Source organism: Lagopus muta, chromosome 5, assembly GCF_023343835.1.
Source record: "Lagopus muta isolate bLagMut1 chromosome 5, bLagMut1 primary, whole genome shotgun sequence".
NCBI classification, from domain to species: Eukaryota; Metazoa; Chordata; class Aves; order Galliformes; family Phasianidae; genus Lagopus; species Lagopus muta.
The window spans coordinates 34,996,530-35,022,382 of NC_064437.1; the positions used below are offsets into that span (position 1 = coordinate 34,996,530).

The window sequence follows — 25,853 nt, forward strand, 5'->3', positions numbered from 1 at the left end:
TGCATGCTAAGAAGTTTTCCTCCAAGGATGTGTCAGGTCAGGAAGGGAACAGAGCTGGCCCCGTGCTCCATCTGCACTGGAGGAGGTGGTGACTGCCGCTCTGCAGGAGGGCTTGTTCCCATTTACAGCAGCACACATTCTGATACGAGTTGGGTCTGGTTCTGCATGCCTAAGAAAGGAGAAATGTTGTCGTGATCTTAAGTATTACTAATAGCATTAGAAAAACTAATAGATGCTTTTTTTTTTTTTATGGCTGCATGAGCTTGAGGGTTTTAAGCCACAAGCAGTTATGTGCACAATGTACTTTTTTTTCCCCAAAGCCATTGTATTCCATTTGAAAAATTCTCTGTGATTTGAAGGCTTTTATTATTTTTTGTCATTCCTTTTAAACTGTAAATGCTAGCTTTTGGGACAAAATATGCAGATTATAGAGCCATTATAAGTGAATATGCTTTTTGGATGATTTGTGTTAAAAAATTTCTGCTTTGTGATTCCTTTGGATACTGATAAACTCACTAATTTCAATGCATTTGTTTGCGTCAGCTTGATGCCTTTTTTGTCTTTTTTTTTTGTCTTTTTTTTTCCCAGAATGCTTTTGATATATCTGTGGTCTGGCTGCATTTAATAAATGTCTGCCTTTGTTTTGACATTGATCCGAAGTGCTGCAAAATGAATTTAGAAGATATTCAGCTGAACACAATTCTGTATACTTGTCAACAAACAAAAGAACGTCTTTTATTCAATCAAACTGAATTGAACATGAAGTTGCAACAAACTTTACCAGGGTATATATGCTTTGTTGTGTAGAATAAAAGTCTTAGCATGGGCCACTGAGGAGGGCCACTAAGATGATCAGAGGGCTGGAGCACCTCTCCTATGAGGAAAGGATGAGGGAACTGAGCTTGTTTAGCTTGGAGAAGTCTCTGGGGAGACCTCATTGTGGCCTTCCAGTACTTGAAGGGAGTTTATAAACAGGAGGGAGAACGGCTGTTTATGAGGGTGGATAGTGATAGGACAAGGGGGAATGGTTTTAAACTGAAACAGGGGAGGTTGAGGTTAGATATCAGGAGGAAGTTTTTCACCCAGAGGGTGGTGAGGCACTGGAACAGGTTGCCCAAGGAGGCTGTGGATGCCCCATCCCTGGAGGCATTCAAGGCCAGGCTGGATGTGGCTCTGGGCAGCCTGATCTGCTGGTTGGCGACCCTGCACATAGCAGGGGGTTGGAACTGAATGATCATTGTGGTCCTTTTCAACCCAGGCCATTCTGTGCTTCATTCTGTGATGCCTTCTGCTAATTGGTTCTGCCCATAGTCAGTATTTTTCTCCTTGATAAAATTAGGTATGTCTATAAAGTCTTAATCATCAACAATTGCACAGAAGGATAGAAATGGAACTCTGAATTTTCTTGTGATGATAAGGATTGATGATTTCAACTCCTCTTGTGAGTAAATGCAGGTGTGAAGTTGGTCTGCTGGTCGTGGCAGAATTTAATGTAATGATTTCCAGTTACTAGGGATCAATCATACTTTATCAGTTAAGCACTGTGTATGAGGACTAATCTTAAGTAAATGCTACTGATGTTAATATCCTAAAATATTCCTTATATATATGTGAGTTAGAGATTCCTGTAAAGTAGCAAGACTGAAAGGAGAAATAATTTGAAGCTCATTTTCCTTGTGTTATGGAACTGTAGCATGAATACACAGATGAATGAAATTAATATAACAACAAAACAAAAACAAGTATTTCTTTTTGTCTGTTGTTTACCGTGCTGTTTAAAGAAAAAGTGCAAAAGAAGAGCAAATAAAGGTAACATTTCAACTTCTGGTAAAACTTCCCTGAAAGTTGTGGCAGTTGTGTGAGGTGCACAGCGAGAAGGGAGCGGTGATCCAATGGAGCACACCGTTTAGACAAAGCCCAGTTGTTAAAGATGACCTAGTGTAGTGGAAATGCTAAGTCATGGCCTGAAGCAGTGATTGAGCACCTGGTAGGAAGGCAGGGCCAACCCAGGAGAGCCCAGGTGCATGCAGTGCAGCTTAGTGACAGGAAGGGCTGGAGCCAGGATCTACCCCTTACAGACTTCATTTAAGGGTTGGCACCATGTGCCAGAGATTTCTGTGTACCTGAGGTCTTCCAAAGGTAAGTAGTTCTTTATCTTCATTTCTGTATCTATGGCTGCTGTATTTGGGCTGGTTTTTATTTGCTGTAGCCAATAGCTTTGCCACCCTGCTATTTTCATCCCGTTACAGTGTTACGCCTCGGAACTGTGAAATGATGTTTTGACGTAACATTGGGAAGTCTGTTCATCATCTTCATGTACCACAGAAAGCCTTCTTGTTTATAAATAATGAAATATAAAAAATCTTGGCAAGTAATTATTATTTTGTGCTCTGTAAAAGAAGCAAATGTTGCTTTTGTGCTCAGTTATTATAGCACTTACAGTCATCTGAACAATGTAAAGCATGCGTTTAAAATTAATTAGTTTGCTTGTTAAGTATGTATCTCTTTGCCACTATGTGTTAATATCAAGCAAATTATTTAAAGAAAAAACAACTTAATTTAGACATGGCTACTAGTTACCAATCCTTTGAAGCCTTCCACATTTCTATTGATTCTAATTCTACTGGGTTTATGAGTGAGTATAATACTGGGTCAGCTTTATAGCAGGTGTGAACTTAAACGTAAATTCACAGGGTTTATTGTTTTCTCGGAGTTTCAGCACCCTCACACTGTTCCAGAAGAGGGATGTGTTCACTTGAGAATACCTTCATGTTTTATAGCCTAGAGGCACTCAGTCCTGGCCGTGTGGGCATTGTTTCCCTCTGCATGGCGCAGTGCAGCCTTCTTGTTCTTTCTGTTTCCTTTTTGGAACTCAGCGTTTCCCTAACATCATGCTGCATCTTAAGCAGAGAGCTCTAAAATGTTAGAAAATAGATGAAGGAACAGCTTTATAAGTGATGTGTGAAGAATGAGATTCAGAAGGGAGAAAAAAAACGGAAAGGGGCACCTAACAGCATTGTAGTCTTAAGCTCCCAGAGTAGGCTTTGTGATCAAGTCAGGTGTCCTGTGGACATTTTCAGAGCACTATTAGTGGAATAGAATTGCTGGCTGAAGGACATAGACCATAAAGGATTCGGGCATCAAAGCTAAGTTTCTGTAACACACCTGCATTTAAAAAGAGGTTACAATTGTGGAAGAGGCAAGTTGGAAGCAGTGGAAGTGCAAACCTGTCTGGTGATAGTTTGGGTAATGTTTGTGGTTAGTTTGAGCAGAAAGGAGGAAGAAAGCAGCGTGTGAGGACTGATCCGTATTACATTTTTTTTCTCCAAGTTCTCTTCAAATTGTAAAGCATATAATTTCTGTTTCATGTGTTAGGTCTTTTTGAGTGAAATTTTCAGTATAAGGTGAGGAAAGAAACCCTGAATCATTAGCCATATACAGGGGCGTAGTGAAGGCGTCCACATAAAAGAGGACTGTGCTAACGGTCTCAAGTGCCAAAGTAGCTGCTTTAATTTTTCTGTATCATTACAGCTGCAGCAAATGAGTAATTTAACTGAAGTGAAAAAAATCAGTGGTACCATTGGTGTTCTCTAGCTGAGGTGCGCATGACATTTTAAAGATGAAGTGCGCAGCTGAAGTTTTGTCCATTTCATAATAAAATGTACTGATTTTTTTCTTAGTTAAAACCTTATGGCTGCCTGAACTCATGCGTGTTACATTTTGTGAAGATTTTGGGTTTTTTTGAACGTCAAGCAGTTGCTTCAGTAGCCAGTTTTGGTTTATCAGTTTCTCAAGGGTAGTGAGGCCATCCTGCATTTTTAACAGTGCTTTGCCAGTTCGTGTGTAGTATAGAGACAGCTAGTAGCATCAAAAACTGATGCTATTTTAACTTTTTTTAAATAATAGCACTCTTGAATATCTTTGTGGCTATTTGGTTTTGTTTTTACCTTTCTAGAAAATTGGTATAAAACTGGTTTGTATAATATGATTGTCAACGTAGTACTTCTGAAGTCATCACTATGTGACCTCTACACATTTCACTGACCTGGGAGTTGTTGAGTACCAGGGGTTTTAAAGATCTGTTACAGGGATGTGATGATGGAGTTGGAATGACTTTCTGTTGTATTTTTTATCTTCAAAAGATCAACTGTCTCATTTCATTTACAAAAGAAGCTCAAGAGTATATTAAGCAGAAGACTGGATTAGGTCATTTTAAAGGCTCATTTCACTATTTAAATTTAAAACAAAGTAAAATCAAGATGCAGATATTAAGAAACGTTTACTTTTATCTTCTCTATGCTCTAGGGCTTATCCTGGGTTTTGGCTTTCACTCAACTAAAGCTGAACTTCTTGCTGGCTTTTGCAGCAAATTAATTAGGTCCCATCTGGGAGTCACCCACTTAGCTCTCTGTAAAGCACTGCTACCTGGTCCTTCCCAAGCACATGGTGGAACGCAGCAAGACTGCTTCAGGATAGCTTAATTCCTGTCTGAGCAAGACACAGAGTGAGAAAGGAGGTTGTGTTTCACCTGTCCCAAGTTGCCTCTCTTTATGGTAGATAATCAAGTAATTGTCAATGTATCCATGAGTTCTGTGTATTTCTAAATTACTTGTTCAAGGATTGCTATTGTGATAACAAAGCATGAAGACAAGCATTCATCTTTGCGCCACTCTTTAGTTGTTAATATGTTTTATGGAATTCAGTGATATCTTTATGATCCTGTTAGTGTGTTTTATTGAGAGTTTGGTATTGAGTTTGCATGTTAAATTTGCAATCTACACATTGTAAATGTTACATGCCAAAGCTGATTCCATGTGTGCAATTCAGAAGTAATTTAAATCTTAACTCTCTGAAAATGTTTAAATCATGCACAGGACTTTTTTTTCACCCATTAATGACTATTGTTTCCTGGAAGCTGCTGGCTGTGTGGGTGGGAAGCACTTAGTGTTATTTCTTTTTTTTTTAATTGTTTTGTTTTGTATTTCAGTGCACAAAGTAGTGTTTTTTCTTTGACCTATCATGGGGCAAATATAGCTGGGCTGTATTTGTGACAGTGCATGTCAAATGCAGGAGGCTACTATTTCAAAACACTAGGGTTGTGAACTATAACAAGTATGGCCTTTCAGAGGCACTGAAGAAGTAAGCATTTGAATGTTTATACCTAGAGTCAGCCATGTAAAGGTTAACATTAGCATGTAAATGGCAGTGCTGATTGTATTTCGTTGTTAATAGGAATTGAGTAAGATATGGCATTCTCAAACAGAATTTGCAGTTTTTCAGGGGATTTTATTCTACTGAGGAGTCAACTCTGGAAAAAAACCGTGCCTGAGAATCAGAAAGAAAAATCAGCAATCTTAAACATAGAGTCAGTTTGTGATCATTAGTGTGTGTGCAAATTGAGATGTGAAGTTTCTCCTTTGAATTTCAAATACTTTTTTTTTTTCTTCTTAAAAAGTGGAAGACTTTGAAATTCATTCAGACTTCAGAATTCATGTGATCTAGTTCTACTTTCCAAATGCAGAAGCAAACAATTTACCAAATCAACCTTATATTGTAAATAAAGTTCTTTTAATGAAATTTGTTCTTCCTTGATAAAAAAAATATTTGTCCAAGCATGTACGAAGGAAAAATATCATGCTTCTAGCAAAACCAGGCTCTCTAGACTGAGAAAGAATACTGACATTGGAAAAAAAAATCGGAAGTATTTGAACTTTGCAATGGAAGTAGTTCAGTAGTTGGTGAAGTGTTTCACTATGTAGTTGTGATGTTGAGAATTACCTGTTCTTACTTCGCAGAAACAAAAATACCAATAAAAATAGGCTAAGATAATCTTTGTGGAGTAAGACACGCATAACTACAAGAATGGTTTCTCCTCAGTGCTGCAGTTGTGTCTACTTGGAGGTTATCAAGTACTCAGCAAAGCTTCAGATGCCACGTTTTCATGTTCAAAACTTCTTGTGACTTCTCTTCAGTTGTCATGGGAGTAATTGGATTTTTGTTTTAAATTGCTAAAGGAAAGAAATTTTTGCTGTGAGCTGCATGAAGGTTTGGCTTTTTCTTTGTTTTTAAAATGCCCAAACCATGTTGAGTCTAAAACACAGATGAAGGCTGACAGCAGAGCTGAGACTTGTCTCACAGCTGTAGTATATAGCTCTGTGGATCTGGAGGCACTCTGCAGTGTCTTGGTGGGGAGCTATTACTGGGAGCTTCACTTAAACCATCAGCTACTTCTAGGCAAGTTTTAATTATTGAATTGCTTATCTGCTGGAACAGCTTAATTGGTCCAGTTCTTGTCTGCTGCAGTTCAAGGTAGGTCCCTCCCTACAGGGACTATTGACCCCTGCCACACACTCCCTACGCAGCTAACAAGATGGACATTTGAGGAGGATGTGTCAGAGGTGGAGAGAGAAGTCTTTTCCAGTGAGGCATATGGTCTCTAGGTCTTCTCTGCACCAAATGTTTTGAGCAAACATCTGCGTTGGGTTTCTACAGACTGCAAGATGCAATCTCCTGGCAAACCAGAAGGAAATCCCTTTCTCCTTGTCATTCTTGAGAAAGCAAAAATGGTAGAAAAAATGTGGTAAAAATTATAATTTTGTCTGCTGCTATTCTTGAGTAGTACCAGGTTTCTTGCAACTTCTGGTGGAGAACATGTGATGTGTTTTGGAGCCCAGAATATTGCATGTTCCAAGCCTTTACTTCGGTTTCTGAAATAAATATATGCTGAGGAGGAAAAAGGGAGCAGAAATAGACTAGGTATCTCTGTAATTGCTTTCACACCTTTCTGAAGATTTCCTGAGTGCAAGCAATTTGGCAGAGGTGGCAGATTAGGTGAAGAACCAGTAAATAGCTTCTGTTGCACCAGGCCAGACTCTTCTAGCTGGTAGAGTTGTTTGCAGATACATCTAACAAATGTACAGACAGAGTTTAACCTGATATCATTTTATTGACATGGATACTCATTCTAGGAAAATTAGAATGTATTCCTTCTAACGTATTCTTTCTTCTGCTTTGCCTCTAGAGGTCTACTTAGCCCATTTTCAGAGAAGTTTTATGGGGCAAGATGTGATAGACAGAATGAGCCTGTTCTAGTACTTGTAGCTTACATTTGAAAACCTACAGGATTATTATTTTTTTTTAATTTAAAGAGAAAAATATCTATTTAGGCAGGACAAACATACATGGAGAGAAAGAAGTAATTTCTTTGGTTGAATGCAGAAGGAAGACTTCAGCTCTTGAGCAACTCATATGTGTAGAAAATGGGTAAGAACCATCAGACAGCTGTCCTTTACTCCTTTTAAAATCAGACACTTAGATGTTGGAACTATCACTCAGAAGTGGGGTGTGGATTTGTAGTATCTTATAGATTACGGTAGGACCAAAAATCAGTAGTGGAATTCCTGGGGAGAACGTGTAATGATGTAATTTGAGATGCCATTTACCAAGACTTTAAACATGCTAACAAGTGTACCAATGTCAGTGTAAACTCTTAAAGTATCTTAATTCAATAATTCAATAATTTGTAGGTCAGTGATAGACTTGATCAATGTTGCAGCAGATTTATAAAACTAAGGTAGATTTAGCACATGTAATTTGATGTTCTTAATGGAAAATATTTAATTTCCCCATTTTCAAGCAACTTCTTTAGCAGTAATAATAAGAGAAATGGGGTTTCAGTATTTACTATTTTTTAGTATATATTTTTTTTAATTTGAAAATCATTACCTTAGCTGATTTCTTCAGGCAGCTACCACTAAAACTGCAGTATTCTAATTGAAGTATTAGCAGAATCCTTTTTATGGAAAGGGAAGGAGATAATCTGAGGAGGGTTAATCACAGTGCCTTATTTGCTAATTGTTAAGGTTTTTGCTTGTTCTTGCACATAGGAATACCAGTGATTATTTTCAGTTCGTTAATGCATATCCAACAAGTAGGCAGACATGAGGGGTGCAGCGAAGTCATTTCATCTGTTATGTCTGACTCAGATTTTTCAAACCATGGGGTATTTTTATTATTTAAAGGTCATTTTTTGAAAGCTCTTACAAAATTATTGTCACATCTGTTGACATTAATTGGAGCTGTGTAGTTTTACGTTCTGCAGTTAACTGTAGAGGTGGAAGTTGGCGTTAAATCTGTTGAATGTGGGCTTATTTCAGTAGGCAGTTCCAGGACAATAATTTGAAACATTTCAAAAAGTCACAAAGTCAGAGCAGTGGGCAGGTGCCATATATCACAATTGAAAACCAGTAATTTTTATCTCCTGTATGACCATATTACTTCCTACTGTGAGAAACATAATCATACTAATGGAAACTGCCTTCTTATTTGTGTGATCTAACTCAAACCATGTTGTATTGTTTTCTAATAAATTTTCATGTTCAGTGGGTAGAGCAAAAGATGATAGAATGGTGGAATTGTTTGGGTTGGAAGGAGACGACCTATTTCCAAACCCTCCCATGAGCAGTGCCACCTTCCAGCAGACCAGGTTGCCCAAGGTCCCAGGTAACCCAGCCTTGAACGCCTCCAGGATTGGGGCACCCACAGTTTCTCTGGGCAGCCTGTTCCAGCACCTCATCACTCACGTCAGAGAAGAGTTTCTTCCTTATGTCTAATCTAAACCTAGCTTCTGTTAGTTAGATGCCACTACCCCTTCTCCTGTCACTTCAGGTCCTTGTAAGAAGTCCCTCTCCAGTTTTTGTGCAGCGGCCTTCACCTCTTTAGGATGAACAGTCCTGGCTCCGTCCGCCTCAAAACGCTGGATTTATTTTACTCTGATAAAGAAAATCTTTGGATGAAATTAAAAACAGCTGGTTGTTGTAAATGTCGTTATTTATGAAGAAAGCCTAAACTGTGTGTGTTGCTGACAAATGATGTTAATGGAAGATATCCCCATGACTTAAAGCAGTTGAATTGCATTTTCTGTAGTTAATAGAGTAATTTCTTCTCTGTAAAAAAGACTCACAATAGTTCTGTGCTCAGTCTTAGGAGGCAATGCAAGAATTGAAGAGAACACTTTTAAATGCTGTATTTGTGGTAATACTCTGATTGTTTTTGACAGGAGAAAGGGAACTGAAAATGGGAGAAAGCAAACTAGTTAAACCTCAGACAAGAATGGCTATTCATGGTTCTGAATCTTTAAGGTGGTGGTCTTTGTTCCACAGCAAGTGGCTAAGATGGTTTGGATTCTGCTGAGCTTGTTCAGGTATTGAAAGGGGAGGCAACATGGGAACTTAGAGCGAAATGATTTGTGCCTCTTAAAAATAAATAAATAAATAAATCTCGAACTCAGTAGGAAGTGCTGAATAGAATCTGAAAAGAACAAAATCCATTGAAATGAACTAATTATTTTATACCGTGAACTTAATCATTAATGTACAACTCAGTAGCAGGATCTCGTGGGGGATTATGTTATAACTGTTATTTTAAAAACAAGCAGTACCTGCATTGTAGGATCTGCATCCTAGAAGGTTTTCAAAACATGGCAGTAAGTCCCTGAGCAGCCTTATCTAACCTGACATTATCCCAGGTAGCAGAAAAGGACTAGATGACCTCTAAAGATGTCTTCCAGCCTAATTTATTCTATGATCCTGTGCTAATCCACTTTATCTCTACCTTCATCTTTCCTGACCACAGAAATTGTATTGAGTTGACTGTGGACACCAATAGTTGTGTAACCTCGTCTTATCTTGACAGGTAACACACTGTGTTGTACCATTCTCTGAAATAATAGGATGTGCTGTGTGATATTTTTGAGAAATTTCCTGAGTCAAACAACCAAAGATAAGCATGTCTTTCAAAATGGAGTTAAATATTAGGTGCTGTATATAAATAGAAAGCGATGTTACATAAAAACTGCACAGGTTGCTGGAGGTAATAGAAGTTACTGTAATTTAAAGCTGCTTAATTTCTTAGCTATGTCTTTTAACATATTGACTGCTAGTGATACAGAAACAAGATGTATTTATGTGGTGGATGCAAATGTGACCTTTGAGTGAGGCTTGTTTTATTCTATCACTAAAAAAAAAAAAAAAAAGGAAAAAAAAGAAAAAAGCAGCCTGTATCTCCCGTTTTCAGGTCTGCCAGTGTCTCCTGAATCTGTTTGCTTATTTTTCCTTAGCACAGATTCCAAACACGTTATTCGTTGTCACAGTTACCATCTCAGTTGTTTACTGGGAGAGGCATGCTGATGTAATTACCGAGGAGGGAATGGACACTTGTAATCTATGGCGCTTTCTTCCTGAAGTCCTAGCGGTGGCTATCCCAGTGCAATGACAGCGCAGACAACAGCAAGGAAAAATGGGATCCTATTATTTTTGTAGAGTGCTCTGAGGCACGGCATTAGAGAACAGCACTATTTCTGTGGAGCCTGAACATCTCCCATATCACACCCTCATAAATTAGATCTGGCTTCATTTACTCTCTAAGTCAACTACAGCATCCTAGCTGGGAGCTCTTCAGAGAAATATTAAATTATGCTAACTTCGAATTTGACCTATCATAAATAATTAAGTAATGTAATTATTGAGGCTGTTTCCCTGGATGTGTTAACAGCAGGTTTAGCATTCAGGTTTATAAATCTATGTCTCTTCAAGATGCTTTGATCATTACACCTCAGATAAGATTTGCATTGGCACAAAAAGGATCTGATGAAGTAAAGCAATAGTTTTCAATAAAATAAATTAAATTAATGCTAGTAATTACGTACTGAAAACAGCCTACGTGAAAGGCCAAAAATGTATCGTATGGAGATAATCTGATTATGTTCTTTATTGAGAAGTTTTGTATTTCATAGAATCATAGAATCATAGAATCACTAAGGTTGGAAAAGACCTAAAAGATCATCCAGTCCAACCGTTCACCTTTTCCCAGTAGCTCCCACTAAACCATGTCCCTCTACACAACATCCAGTCTTTCCTTGAACACCCCCAGGGTCGGTGACTCCACCACCTCCCTGGGCAGTCCATTCCAGTGCCTGACCACCCTTTCTGAAAAGTAATACTTCCTCATGTCCAGCCTGAATCTCCCCTGCCGTAGCTTGAAACCATTCCCCCTGGTCCTATCACTAATGACACGAGAGAAGAGGCCGACCCCCAGCTCACTACAACCTCCCTTCAGGAAGTTATAGAGAGCAATAAGGTCTTTTGTGACTTACAACAAGACAGTCATTACCTGCTGTCACTTGGCATGGCAATAGCTAGGAGGATCTTAGTGCATTTATTTATACCATGGATTTTTCCTCTAATGTTTCATGCGTGTAGTTTGGTGTTTTTGTTCTTTTTCCAGTGCTCTTTTTGGTTAGCAGATCAGTTGACTTAGTTTGACTTAAGGTGTTCAGAAAGGAAGAGATGGAGACACTAGTTTCTGCATATTTGTCACGTACTCTGCTTCTCATTTGTTGAGCAAAACTGTGTTCAACTGTGGTTTGTTGAATGCAGTGGTGTCAGTGCTGGTGGCCAGTGCAAAGAACAGGGAGCATACACACACACACACACACACACATATATATATATATATATATACACGTATATGAAATAGGATATATATATATATATCCTATTTCATTGTTCTTTTAAGTGTATAAGGAGGTGGTGGGTGGCTCGTCCCTGGAGGCCAGGCTGGATGTGGCTCTGGGCAGCCTGATCTGGTGGTTGGTGACCCTGCACATAGCAGGGGGGTTGAAACTAGATGGTCATTGTGGTCCTTTTCACCCCAGGCCTTTCTATGATTCTATGGTATTCTATGGTATATAAAAATATATATGTTTTTTCATTGTCCTTATATGTATGTATATAACTTTCTTTGTAAAAAGCCCTCTCAAGACATGGCACCTTTCAGTCTGGACAAGCTAGTTATATTTACAGCTTAGAGTATTCTAATTTTGAAATTGAAATGCTTAGACATCCTAATGCTTACAATCAAAGAGACGTTGCTTGAACTGAGACTCTATAGTCTGGGTTTCTTCACTCTGTTGATCAGGGTAGGAGGTGGAATCTGACCAGTCCATTTGCTTTGCACCATTGGAGTTGATTCTTGTGCAGTCAGTCAAGATGCTGAGTATCAGGAAGCACATAAAGATGGATGCCACTACTTCATTTCTTGTGTGTGCTGTAGTTTGGGGTCAGGAACATAACATTTCTTTATACCATTCTAATTGAAATTGTGGCTATTGACATTTTAAGGTCCTTTCTGCTCTACAGGCTCCATTTACCTTCTCCTCACTCTCCCCATCCACTCCTATTTCTGAAGGTGCTTGAGTGTGTCTTATAATCATAGGGCTGCTTTAACCTTTAGGAAGGGTGAACACTTTCAGGACAGATTTGATGTTTTCCCTTTATGGTGGTTTTGTGCGTGGCGGGGAGGGGAAGAGTGAGGAGTGGAGCCAGTTGTGCGGGGTGCATCAGTCATACTTCTCAATCTTCTGACTGATAGTATTTGGCTGATTTCACACAGCGTACGCAATGCAGTCTTGGAAGAGGGTGCATGAGCAGGGGGAGCTGGCATGAGAGGCGGCCTGCCCAGGCAGCAGCCACTCGCCTCTTCCTCAGTCGCTTATTCATAGCACAAATGTTCCTTGTTTGTGTGCTGGCGCTAATTGAAAGAGCTGTTCCAACTTTAGGAGCTGTTTGTTTGCTTATATTGTGGATGGTAACTTCTAACTTAATAAACCAAACAGACAAATGTTCAGGAGCTGCTGCAGCAGTGTAACGCTGTGTTGTGTGTTGTTTTCTGTTTGTTGGTTTGTGGTTTTTTTTTTTTTGTTTGTTTGTTTTTGGAGTGGCATTGTGAATCCAAAGCACAATCCCCATCTGTAAGCGCTTGCAAGAAGCAGTTCGGATTGCTTCTGGTCCCTGGTCTTTTGTGCTGTTATGTTAAATGAAATATAGCCATGTCTAGATCATAGAAATATAATTCTGATGCATTCTGTAATGAGCTGTTGTAGTCATTAGTTTCCTAAATGGTTTTACACTTTTCACATAACTCACAAAAAAGGGATGGAACTCCTATTAGCTGTCATTTGTATCCTAAAATTAAGCCATCTTAATGCAGTTATTTATGGATTTATTCTATTTAAAAGTTGTAATTATGTGCAAGTATCCTAAGCTGGCCTGGATAATACATATCAGAGATGTTTATTTGTGATATAACAGAACAGCCATGTAGAAGTGTGGCCTGCAGGGTTAGCTGTGTGGGGGTTGCATGGCAAGTGGAGGACAGCTTTGTGCTTTATTCATTTCTATGAATCCTCCTTCAATCCCCAGTGCTCTTTCAACACTGCGTCGTTCTTTCATGAAGTCCTCAAGCATTGATCACCTGCTATCTGGTGGTACGAAATTCTCAATTCAAGTTACAGATATAATCTGTGAAAGGAATTGTGGCCGAGGGTGCTGATGTTCAGTACAGTTGGTTTATTTCAGATGGAAAGAGAAATCAAGGTGCTTGGATCTCTAAACGAGTGATCGCTTCTTTGCAGTACTCTCAGGCACGGTGAGCATGATTTGACCCTAAACCAGGTTAAAGATGGATCTTATTAGCAGTACAGTTTTGCAAACAGGTAAATCTTCTGACAACAGCAATGAAAGCCAGAAAACTGATTTTTGTCAGTGTTACTGGAGCAGAAACTTCTACTTCATGGTTTTACAGCACAGAATTTGACAACTTTCTTGTGCTACAGTGCACATTCATAGTTATTAAATCTTACTGGAGGAGAATGTATCTTTGCTCTCCACTCCATGATAGCTGGGCAGGCGTTCTAGAAGTCTGGAATGTTGATACCATCTGGAAAGCAGTGTCAGGGTTAATACCATCAGTAGCATATCCTAGTCTTTGTCACTCCTTAATGATTTCAGTAGAAAATAGCATTTAAAATTTGTTAGTTGAGAGATAACTCTAACAGTATTGATATTATTAACAGTAATAATAAAGCCAGCTGTGTATATTAATACCAGTCATACTAACTCACTCTTTGGGATTTTTTGTATCTAAACCATAGATTTTTATCCCATCCCCAATCTTGTACTATTTAAGTGAGCATAGATGTTCCAGATATAAATGTTTAATAACAGCATTGCTATTCCAAGTAATTTTCTATACGATTTGTGTGGATGCCAGTGTTTTCTGTTAGCTGTGCATTTGTTTGAAACTTACTGGAAGTATCTGGCAACGTGTGCTGTTTAATAAGTAGTCCCTACCAGCCAGATACTGTTTTGAAGAAGTATACTTCATAGTTTTTTATAATTATGTTTTTTCTTTACCACAAATAATTCTTGCTGAGTGCATGAGAATTACTGCAGTGTGATCACAGGGAGGAGAGTCTTGTGATTTGTCACGTACATATGCTGTGATTCAAGGCAGCCTGTACTCATTTACTGAACTTAGCAGTTTCACTGATTTGGGTTCAGCCTGATCTGGTGTCAGGCTCAGAGGAGAACAGCTGCAGGCATAGTTTTGTTTTTCTTTTAACGATCCTTGTTTGTGTCCAGCATCCTCTATTATCCTACCTACACGTGTAGCCGTGTGGCTTTCTCTGCTTCTCCTGTTGCAATGATCTCCTAAGAGCGCTGGCCCTTACCTTCCTTCCTCCTCCAAATAAATTAAATCTGTTGTGTTTGAATAGCAGAACTAAGTCATGCAGCTTAACTTTTTAGGAACTTGTAATTATTTTTACAAGCACAACAGAATCCCAGTGAAAGTGTGGATGATTTGAGAGGAATGATTAGTGTGCCAAAGATGCGATGACAACTGAAAGGATGCAGTGAAATGTTCCAGCTTCCATTAGAAAATAATGACTTTCTTGGCTGAGTAGAAGTATTTTAATTAAATACCGCCAATTCCTAGTAATCAGTGAAGCTATTAGCCATGAAATTTGATTGCCTCATCATAGACTGTTCGCTTACGTATTTCAGACCAAAATGATTGTGCCCATCATTTCCAATTGAAGATGGTGTACAGTTCTTCAAATACAACTTTTTGAAGCTGAAAAAAAATTTCAGAAGAAGTTGCCAAGTGATTGACAAGAACTGGTAGTTAACCCTGCTGTTTTTCAAGTCAGCAATCTGATGTGCCAGCAGGAATCTTGCTGGGCTAAGATTTGTTGTCTGGTCAGCAATAGAAATGTAATTGCTTCTTTCTTGATTGGCTTCATATCTTATTGATGGCTTTTGCCATCAAGGAAGCTAAAGGGGAAAAAAATTTTAATGGAATAAAAATATTCTCAAAAATGAAAATTATTCAAATGGATTATACTCTAGCCTTATTAAAAGCATTTTGAAACCACTTGTAATGGGTTCTGCTCTATTACTGATAGCAAAGCAAGTGGTACAGCTTTCCATGCACAGACTAGTAGCAAAAATAATAAATAATGGATCCTGTAGTTGTACATTTTTAATGAATATAGTTTGTTAGCTAGAGATTCAGCCCTGTTTTCTGTAGGTATATGTACCCTCTAGCTGCTTGCAGAATCACTATCAGATTTAATTGATGTCTGGGCTGCTGTGGTAAATGTAAAATTATGAGAATTGCAAACTTTTACTTGCGAATCTTCAGTTGTTCAGAGCTCACACAGTTTGAAAAGGTTTCGGACAAATGGAGCACTTCCATACTGGTAGGTCATCACAAAAGGTCAGCAGAAAAGGGAGGCATGGGCAGCATTTATAATTGAACAGCTTTGGGCCTAATTCTATTCCCACCAAAATGGTTACATTTTGGAAACAATGTACAACTTTGAAAACAACTACAGTTTGCTTACACACACACACAAAAAAAAAAAAAAAAATAGCAGCTGGGAAACAACGTGACTTCAGGGAGGTGGCAGAGGGAGGTGAGTGTATTTTCTGCTTCTGTGATGTTATTTTTTTTTTTCGTTTGTTTGTTTTCCATGTCAGGAGAGTAACTGAACTATGAACTCAGTGCTTTGGATTTCTCTAGGTGTCTAAAGAAAAGAAAACACATAGAATTTGGTATTTAAGTGCAAGGTATGAAGTTCTTAACTAGAGTAGTGTTTACAAAGGAACACAGCAGGTAATATATTGAAACAGTTTCAGTCAGTCATGTCAGATTATTGGCTAGACAGAAATTGCATTGAGATATTCTTTCTTCGCAGTGCATATGTTATACCATCTTCCATTGCAAGATCTTGTAACTTCTTAGACTGGGGTGATTGCCTTCTCCTTTTAAAAAGAACGGGAAACTGAATTCTCTTAAATTCTCAGTTTTCCTGTCTCATATCCAGTTGACAGAAATTGCACCTGGAAAGCTGAAATGTCAGAAAGTTGTGAGCTGGAACAGTGGGCTAAAAGCAGATCATTATAGAATAGTGTACAGAGTGGTTAGGTCATGGCCAGAGCCAGTGATTGAGGGCCTGGTGAAGGGGCATGGCAAGCTCTGGGAGCACAGGTGCAAGCAATTAATGTAACCTTGTTTAAGGGCCTGCAGCTGGAGAGGGAGCATCTCTACTTGGAGATGATCTCTTTGGGAGTTTCTGGCAAGCCCTGATGCCTGGAAAGGGGTAAGCTGTTCCTTCTTTATTATCGAACTGTGTCTTCTACCTTTCTTGGGTGATCTGGAACTGACTTGACGGCAAGTGTTTCAACTGTCTCCTGTTCTTGAAAACAGGTGGTGGGATTTTTAATTTTTCCTGCTGACTGTTGTGTTGAACATAAGTAAGATGGAGATGGCTTTTTTATTTTTGCTTCAGCTTCTGAAAAAAATGTGTATTTACGATTAAAAAATACTCAAGAACTACTTTGTCATGTGGTGCAGAATACATTTTTTTGTTCTGTTGCTTGTTGACCAAAATGAGAAAAACATGCCCACTTTATCCAGGGAGACCAAGTGCTGGAGAGATGTATGAAAAATGTAATGAATGAGAAGATGTGAACGTGTTGCATCGTTAATACGTAAAAAAAATACTGTTTATGCTTGTAAGGCCTTTAGAACTAATGATTTAACTTCCTGCTTAGTGTTATCCTAATGTGATGTTGGCATTTCCTTTCTCTAGAAGATTCTCTACTCTCCATGACAGTATTTGATGAATACAGCACTTAACGTAACTGTCATGGTGAAGATAAGAATGAGTTGAAAACGGTTCGGAGAAATCTAGAATGACTGACTTAGAATGACCACAGCTATGTCCCTAGAATGGAGTGGATGGTGATGTTTGACTATTGCCCCTGATAATCAGAAAGGAATGGTGGCATTGGCAATATCTGCACCAAAAAAAAGCCACAAAAACTACCTCTGAGAAATTAAGGGGCTACCTTGGCAAAACACAAGAATATATACTGGGGGGGTAAGCATGTTAAACTCTGTGACAGTGGATTTGCTACTGTGAGTGCACACCTTGAAGGCGTGAGACGGTAGTACAGAAATGGGTGCTACAATTCTGTCTGTCTCCTTTAAGTATGGTTATAATGGTGTGCATTAATGTGAGCTTTTTAGGTGCGTTTGGAAACCTGGAGGACTTGCTGGTAGGGTTGCTCTGTTAGTAATGCCTCCTATTTTGTTACGTGGGTCGGTAATGTTGGAAGTGGATGTTGGTGGTATGGTGGTACTTCTGAACTTTCCCATCAGTATTGCATTACTACTTGTTGCTGTGTGCCAGAAGGCAGCAGAGGGGCAGTCTGACAGAATGGCATCTGACACGGGAGTGCAGATGAAGCACGGGTGCATCACTGGATTCCTTCATGCAGGAAGAAAATGGCACCCATTGACGCTCAGCAATTCTTGCTGAACTTCTCGGGAGGCTGATGGTGGATGTGAGCACAGTGAGGCGATGAATTGTGCGTTTCAGAGGAAGGTAGTATTGACGTGCAGGCTCAAATGGAGAGTTAGATTTGCTTTCTAGATGAGTGTAAGCATTCTCTGAATACTTGACTTGAGATGCAGCCTTGGGGGACAGGGGTATGATTTTCAGTCAGTCTCAGCTTCTGTCTTTCAAATTGTGACCTGAAATTTGCTGCCGCTGTCAGTAGTGCTAGTTCTTTGTTTTAGGTGCTGTTAGGGGGCTTGTTCTTCTTGTTTCTGAGCTACGCCTCCTCAAGCTGATAGGAAGAGCCATGAGATGCTGGTTGTTCCTGACCGAGTAATCAGCCTTAACTGGACTAGCAGGGGAACTTTCCTCGGGGTTTTCGTGTGGAGAGGGCCCTGGGGGTCGTGGCAGAAGAGCAGCTCTGAAGGAGCCGGCAGTGTGTGCTTGGAGCCTTGAAGGCCGACTGTACCCTGGGCTTGATGAGAGAAAAGGTGTGTTTGGTAAACAAGCTTACAAAGGAAAACAATTCTTGATTCCAGGCATGTACAGGTTTTAGCTCTGGAGTAGAGACTTGGTTACAGTTGCAGTAGGTGAAAGCATGGGAATGCCAATGAAGAGTTCTAGAGCTTATTCATTGGTTGCGGTGGGGCGTCAGGACCCTTCTTTGTTTTTGGCTCAAAGCTTGCTTTCCAAGGCATTTCTTGTGATCAGACTCAGGCTTGTCTAAGAGGTGAGAGGTGGGTGTTGCGGTGTGGCAGTTGGCATCAGCGTGTGGTCAACTGTACATTTGAAAGCATTTCTTTGGAGCTTTCTGCCTCTGGAAGAGAGTGCTCAGATGTGTTTGATGGCAGAAGATCTGGGCTGTGACCAAGTAAGTCCAGCTTGGTATGGGAGAATTGGGGAATGAAAGCGTTTTGTCCTGTGAAAGACAGGACACAGAGGAGGAGAAAAAGACCAATAGTGATGTTTCACGTTATTCCTTAGGGGCAAAGAGTTGCTTCTGCCATGTATTTCAGAAGCTTGTTTTTGAAGCTCGGTGGCAGCCGTAACTAACAGAGTTTTCCCTCTGCAATTGACACTCGCTTCAGAGGAGTGTTTTCGCTCACCGATAGCCCAGGACGTTCTGCTTTCCAAATGTCTTACCTATGCCTTTGGAGAAGGGAGTGAGCCTCTAACTCGTAGGTCATCAGCCTTGTGAAATAACTTGAAGAATTCAAGTGGTAAAATAAGTTGGCCTTTGCAAACCTCTTTTCCTGTTCCTGGTCATGTGAACCATTTGGTCTTTTTGAAGGGTTTGCGTTTTGCTGTTTGCTTGCATGGGGAAGTGGGAAGATGTCATTTGGGCTTACAGGGATTAGTGAGCTTTCACTGCATTCCTCACTGCAAGGCAGTTCTGGGGGCAGCAGTAATTGACACCTGAAATGTTGTCATGAGAATAATGTCAATAAGCAGCATGAGCTAACTGGGGGTACCAGTTTTGGATCTGAAGCCGTTCTACGTGGCTGAGTAGGTGCTCAGTCCTGCAGTAAGAATTCCAAGATAGTCCTCCTCAAATAATTTTTGACCACGGCTGCAATCTGAGGCTGAATCCTAAGAAACTGCAAGTATCCAAGACAACCCGTGCCACGGAGAACCCACGTGATCTGGCAGTTTCGTCAAGGCAGACCAGCGACCCCAGGTTTGCCTGAAGGCATTCGGCCAGGACGGGAACACCAGCTTCAGACAACCCTGGGACAGTTTGTTGTTTTCTTTCACCATCTCCCTTCTCCTGGGGCTAGAAGTAGTAAGATCGGAGTGACGTGTAACCATCTCTCCTTTCAAAGAGACCATCCAGAGAGTCTCAGAGCAGTCCTCTCTAAAGCCCTGAATGCTGTGGAGAATTGATTGGTGTGCGTCCAATCAATACAGTCAGAACAGGTATTTCTGCCGTGCACCTGGCGATAGGACGAGAAGGCCTCAAGTTGTGCCAGGGGAGATTCAGGTTGGGCGTTAAGAAATATTTCTTGTCTAAGAGAGTGGTCAGGTGCTGCAATGGGCTGCCCAAGGAGGTGGTGGAGCCAGCAACCCTGGGCGTGTTCAAGAGGTGTTTGCATTTTGTACTTGGGGGCATGGATTAGTGGGTAATAGTGTGACAGGTGGATGGCGGGAGCTCTTGGAGGTCTGATCCAGTCTTGCTGATGCTTTGATTTCTGTTTCCAAGCTCCAGAATCTCACTGTCTCCGTCCCATGGTTCAATAGACGTTTGTTGACGGGGTCTAATGCCTCTCAAGCACAAATGAGACATTTTGGGATGGGGGGTTGATTTTATTGATGTTATTGGTGACAGGGCTGGCACACCTAATGCCCGTGCAGACCCAGTGGTGTCACAGTGAAGGGCTGCGGGGTGTTCTGGGGCCGGGAAAGGTGTTGGTGGATTGCTGCCAAGGGCAGTTGCCAGCTCCGTAGATGGGACTCGGTTGATTAGGTCCCTTTGCAGCAGGAGCAGGATGACAAAGAGAAGGTGCAGTAAGCCGAAGAACGCAGAAACCTCCTGTGCAACAAAAGAAGGTTCAGTCAGACCCGGGGGCACACTTGTCACAGCAGTTTACAACCAACCCCTCCAAAGAGCCCCATGGACATGATCCATACAGGGAGGAACGGAATCGGCTGTGCCTTAATGCAGAGCTGCCAAAATCCCCACCCCGTACCTGTGCAGACCCAACGGTGCCACAGGGCCGCAGTGCGTTCTCGGGTCAGAAAAGAGAGGGTTTTGGTGGATGGCTGCCAAGGGCAGTGGCCAGCTCTGTAGGTAGGACCCAGTGGAGGATGTCCCTGTTCAGCACAACCAGGATGACGAAGATGAGCTGCAGCAGGCCCAAGAACAGCAGAAACTTCCTGCGCGACAAAAGAAGGTTCAGTCAGACCCGGGGCCACGTTTGTCTCAGCACTTTCCAAGCAACCCCTCCAAACGCCCGCGTGGACCTGTGCCATACAGGGAGCAAGCGAAATCTGTCATAGCTACAAGCAGGGCTGCCAAAATCCCCATCCCACCTGCTCTCCCCACCCAGTGCACTAAGAAATGCTTTTCATCTCCAAAAAGTCAGAAGCTGCCTGATTGTTCCAGGACCCCAGGGCAACTCACCACAGCCAGGCCGTTGGTGAACGTTTCCATGCTGCTGTCTGCTCATCCTAGAGGACAGGGAAAGCAGGGACACTTAGTTGTTGGGGTGTGTGAAGGTTTGGGCACTCAGCAATCCTCCTTCGTCCCCACAAGCAGAAGGAGGCCCATATCTTCTGCCGTGGCCCTGAGGTGACCCTTCCCTGCCCAGGGCCACAGCGGGGCTTTCTGTCTTACCAGCTGCAGAGCCACCGTCTCTTGCATCAGGGAAGTGATGTGCTGCTCCTGACGTGTCACCTTCACCCTGTTACAGACACCGGGAGTTTGGCGTGTGAGAAGAGGCCTCGGCCGGCACCGGGACCTCTTCCCCGCCAAGGTGGCCACAGGGACCCGAGGCAGCTGCCCGGCCTCAGCTGGAGCTACAGCACAGGCCTGGCCTTCCCGAGCTCCAGCCGGCGGCACAGGTGCCTGAGGGCTGCTGGCATCCCAGCTCCCCCCTGCCTCGGGTCCGGACTGTGCTGGGGCCTCACTTACGGGGCAGTGCGCCTTTTGGTGTCCTTGGCCTTTTGGAGTTGCTGCTGCTTCTCCTCCACCTCTTCCTTCAGAGCCTGGAGAAGGAAAGGGTCTGGTCAAGAGCCCGCCCTGTGCCTGCTCGCGGGGTCTTCCCCCGAGAACGCGCTGCTCTCCATTCTCTCCCTCCCGCTCTCCGTACCTTGCGGATTTTTGCCTTTTCGCGGACAGCCTCTTCCAGCTCCGCAGACCTCATCCTACACTGTAAGGCAATCAGGACCAGTTACGTGGATGCAGGGTGGAAAAGAGCATTCCCTGCCCATTCCCAAGTCACGGCAAGGCCAGAGCAGGGCAGCGAGCCCTGCGGCGCCCTGACTCTGTGGCCCAGCAGCTCTGCCCCGCAGGATTTCTGCGGGTGGCTCACATACCTCTATCAGCTCCTGCAGCACAGCAGCTGATTGGAAGTTGTCTTCCATTAGTAGTTGCCACGAGTGCTCCTGAGCCATGGCTTCACCTGCACGCACATTAGAAGGTAGAGCAGTGTGAGGGGCACGGCGAGGCACGGGTGCTCCTGTGGGCAGTGCCCTGCCCTGTCGCGCAGGGGAGCTCACGCACGCATTCTGCTTTCCGGCTGCACTTCAGCACACCGGACGTCCTGTGTGCCACCGTGGCCACTGCCACGAGTGCCACACGGGTACAGCTGCCGGCCCACAGACATGCTCTCTCAGACCCGACGCGGCCATGCGCAGGCACGGTGAGAAGGGGAGGTGTGGTCCGGCACCAGGCAAGCCTCAGGACTTCTGCCTACCGCTCAGTGCTCGCAGTCACAGACGGATTCCAAACGGTCCTCGACCACGCTGTGGGCTGGGAAGGCGCTGGGGGCAATGTCTGCCTTCAGTCTGCTCTCCCAATCTCTCCCACTTCCTCGCAGTGCCGTTGCTCAGCACCAAATGCTCTGTGCCCCGGGAGCAGCGCTTCTTATACTGTGCAGGGTGGCTGTGTCACAGTGCCCTCATTGTGACACGTGCTGCCCCGCCCACGGGGGCGCGGCTGCTGGGCTGGTGGGCAGAGCATCAGGGGGAGGAGGATGAATTAGGCATGTGAATTGGGGTTTGTAGTGGAGAGGAAGATCATGAGCTCAAGAGGCGATTCCAAGTAGCCAGCGTGGCTTCATTAAGGGCGGGTGGTGCCTGACCGTTCCCGGTGGCCTTCTATGGTGGAGCGATGGCCTCGGTGGATGGGGGAAAGGCGATATGTGCCATGTGTCTGGACTTGTGCCAAGCCTTTGACGTGGTCCCTCACGGCATCCTTCTCTCTTAATCTGAAGAGGTATAGATTTGAAGGCTGTTTGGCTTAAGAATTGGCTGGCTGGATGTTGCCAAAGGGTTGTGATCAGTGGGTCTCTGGCAGGGTGGCGGCTGGTCACAAGCGGTGTCCCTCGGGATCGGTCTCGGGACCGATGCTCTTCAACATCTTTGTCAACGACACAGGTGATGGCATCGAGTGCACCCCAAATGCAGGTTTGCTGGTGAGACCACGCTGAGCAGTGCGGTCGATAAATTGAAGGAAGGGAAGCAAGTTAATCCCAGAATCGCAGAATTGTAGGGGTTGGAAGAGACCTTTGGAGATCGTTGAGACCAACCCCCCTGCCAAAATTGGTTCCCTAAACCACGTCGCACAGGTGGGCAGGCGTCCAGACGAGACTTGAACATCTCCAGAGAAGGAGACTCCACAACCTCCCTGGGCAGCCTGTTCCAGTGCTCTGTCACTGTAAAGAAGTTCTTGCGCTCATTCGTGCGGAACTTCCTGTGCTGCAGCTTATGTCCGTTTCCCCTTGTCCTGTCTCCACGTGCCACTGAGAAGAGACTGGCCTCACCACTAAGGCTCCCACACCTCAGATATTTATAAACCTGGATAAGGTCCCCTCTGAGTCGTCTTTTCTCAAGGCTGAATAGACCCAGTTCACTCAGCCTTTCTTCATAGGAGAGATGCTCCAGGCCCTTCACCATTTTTGTGGCCCTCCGCTGGACTCTTTCCAAGAGGTCCCTGTCTTTTTTGTACTGGGGAGCCCAGAACTGGACGCAGTACTCCAGATGAGGCTTTACCAGGGCAGAGTAGAGGGGGAGGATCACCTCCCTCGACCTGCTGGACACGCTCTTTTTAATGCATCCCAGGATGCCATTGGCCTTTTTAGCCACAAGGGCACACTGCTGGCTCATGGCCAACCTGTCAGCCACCAGGACACCCAGGTCCTTCTCCGCAGAGCTCCTCTCCAGCAGCTCATCCCCCAGCCTGTATTGGTGCATGTAGTTCTTCCTCCCTCGGTGTAAGACTCTACCTTTGCCTTTGTTGAACCTAATCCGGTTTCTTACTGCCCAGCTCTCCAGCCTATCCAGGTCTCGCTGAATGGCAGCACGGCCTTCAGGTGTGTCAGCCAATCCTCCCGACTTCGTATCATCAGCAGACTTGCTGAAGGTGGCCACTATCCCCTCATTAAGGTCATTGATGAAGATGTTGAAAAAGACCGGACCCAGCATAGACCCCTGGGGGATACCACTGGTTACAGGTCTCCAGCCAGACTCTGCACCAGCAACGACAAACCTCTGCGCTCTGCCAGTCAGCCAGTTTTCAACCCACCTCACTGTCCGCTCGTCTATCCCACGCTTTCTCAGCTTTGTTATAAGGATGTTGTGGGAGACATTATCAAATGCCTTGCTGAAATCAAGGTAGACTACAACTACCGTTCTCCCACCATCCACCCAGCATGTGACAACATCATAGAAGGCCACCGGGGTGGTCAAGCACGACCTCCCCTTGGTGAATCCATGCTGACTACTCCTGATAACCTCCTTTTCTCCCAGTGTTCTGGAGATGGCATCCAGCACAAGCTGTTCCATCACCTTTCCAGGGACAGAGGTGAGGCTGACTGGCCTATAATTGCCTGGATCTTCCTTCTTGCCCTTTTTGAAGACTGAAGTGATGTTGGCTATCCTCCAGTCTTCAGGGACGTCCCCATTATCCAAGACCTCGCAATGATGATGGAGAGTGGTTTGGCAGTGACCTCCACCAGCTCCCTCAGCACACGTGGATGCACCCTATCGGGTTCCATGGACATGTGGACCTTAGTGCTACCTATGAGATCACACACCACCTCTTTCCTGACTAAAGGGAAGTCTCCCATTCCCCAGACCCTTTCACTAACCTCCTGACTGTGGGAAACCTGAGGGAGAGCCTTTTCACTGAAGATGGAAGTATAGAAGGCATTCAGTTTCTCTGCCTTCTCAGCATCCCCTGTTACCATAACACCCCCCTCACTTAGTAAGGGACCCACATTCTCTCTCGTTTTCCTTTTGCTGTTAACATACTTGAAGAAGCGTTTTTTATTATCCTTTATCACTTAGCCAGATTCAATTCCAGGTAGGCTTTAGCCTTCTTTGTCGCATCCCTGCAGGCCCTGAGTACATTCCTATATTTTTCCCAAGTGGTCAGACCCTTTTTCCACATTTCATGGACCTTCTTTGCTTTGAGCTTGTGCATGAGCTCCTTGCTCATCCACACAGGTCTCCTGCCTCCTTTTCCAAGTTTCTAGCTCCCAGGGATGCACGGATCCTGAGCTTGGAAGAAGAGCTGTTTAAACGCTGACCAGCTCTCAGAGGCCCCCTTACCTTCTAACACCCAAGCCCACGGAATAACTCCAGGTAAGTCCTGGAAGAGATCAGAGTTGGCTCTCCCAAAGTCCAGGGTAGCAGTCCTACTTTTTGCTTTGTTTCTTCCACTCAGGATCTTGAACTCCACCATATCATGATCACTACAACCCAAGCTGCCCCCAGCCTTTACTTCTTTAACAAGTCCTTCCTTGTTGATGAGAATAATCATAGAATCATAGAATCACCAAGGTTGGAAAAGACCTAAAAGATCACCCAGTCCAACCGTTCACCTATTCCCAATAGCTCCCACTAAACCATGTCCCTCAACACAACATCCAGTCTTTCCTTGAACACCCCCAAGGTTGGTGACTCCACCACCTCCCTGGGCAGTCCATTCCAGTGCCTGACCACCCTTTCTGAAAAGTAATACTTCCTAATGTCCAGCCTGAATCTCCCCTGCCGTGGCTTGAAGCCATTCCCTCTGGTCCTATCACTAATGACATGAGAGAAGAGGCCGACCCCCCCAGCTCACTACAACCTCCCTTCAGGAAGTTATAGAGAGCAGTGAGGTTTCCCTTGAGCCTCCTCTTCTCCAGGCTGAACATTCCCAGCTCCTTCAGCCTCTCCTCATATGGCCTGTGTTCCAGACCCCTCACCAGCTTTGTTGCCCTCCTTTGAACACGTTCCAGGGCCTCAATGTCTTTCTTGCAGTGAGGGGCCCAGAACTGGACACAGTACTCGAGGTGCAGCCTCACCAGTGCTGAGTATAGGGGAACAATCACCTCTCTGCTCCTGCTTGCAACACTGTTTCTGATGCAGGCCAGGATGCCATTGGCCTTCTTGGCCACCTGGG

At 43.4% G+C, this 25,853-nt stretch overlaps 1 protein-coding gene across 2 annotated transcripts in view; it reads left to right on the plus strand.

Moving 5' to 3' along the window:
- The window catches only part of NRG3 (neuregulin 3), a 395,586-nt gene that overhangs the window by 49,165 nt on the left and 320,568 nt on the right, over positions 1 to 25,853 (plus strand). Inside the window, exon 1 of one of the 2 annotated variants that reach the window (XM_048944626.1) lies at positions 2,023 to 2,139. The exons of the other annotated variant lie outside the window; for it this stretch is intronic. Within the exon in view, the coding sequence (XP_048800583.1) occupies positions 2,025 to 2,139 (115 nt within the window). The 5' untranslated portion in view covers positions 2,023 to 2,024. Of the gene's footprint in view, positions 1 to 2,022; positions 2,140 to 25,853 lie in introns of those variants that run through there. 2 annotated transcript variants of the gene reach the window in all.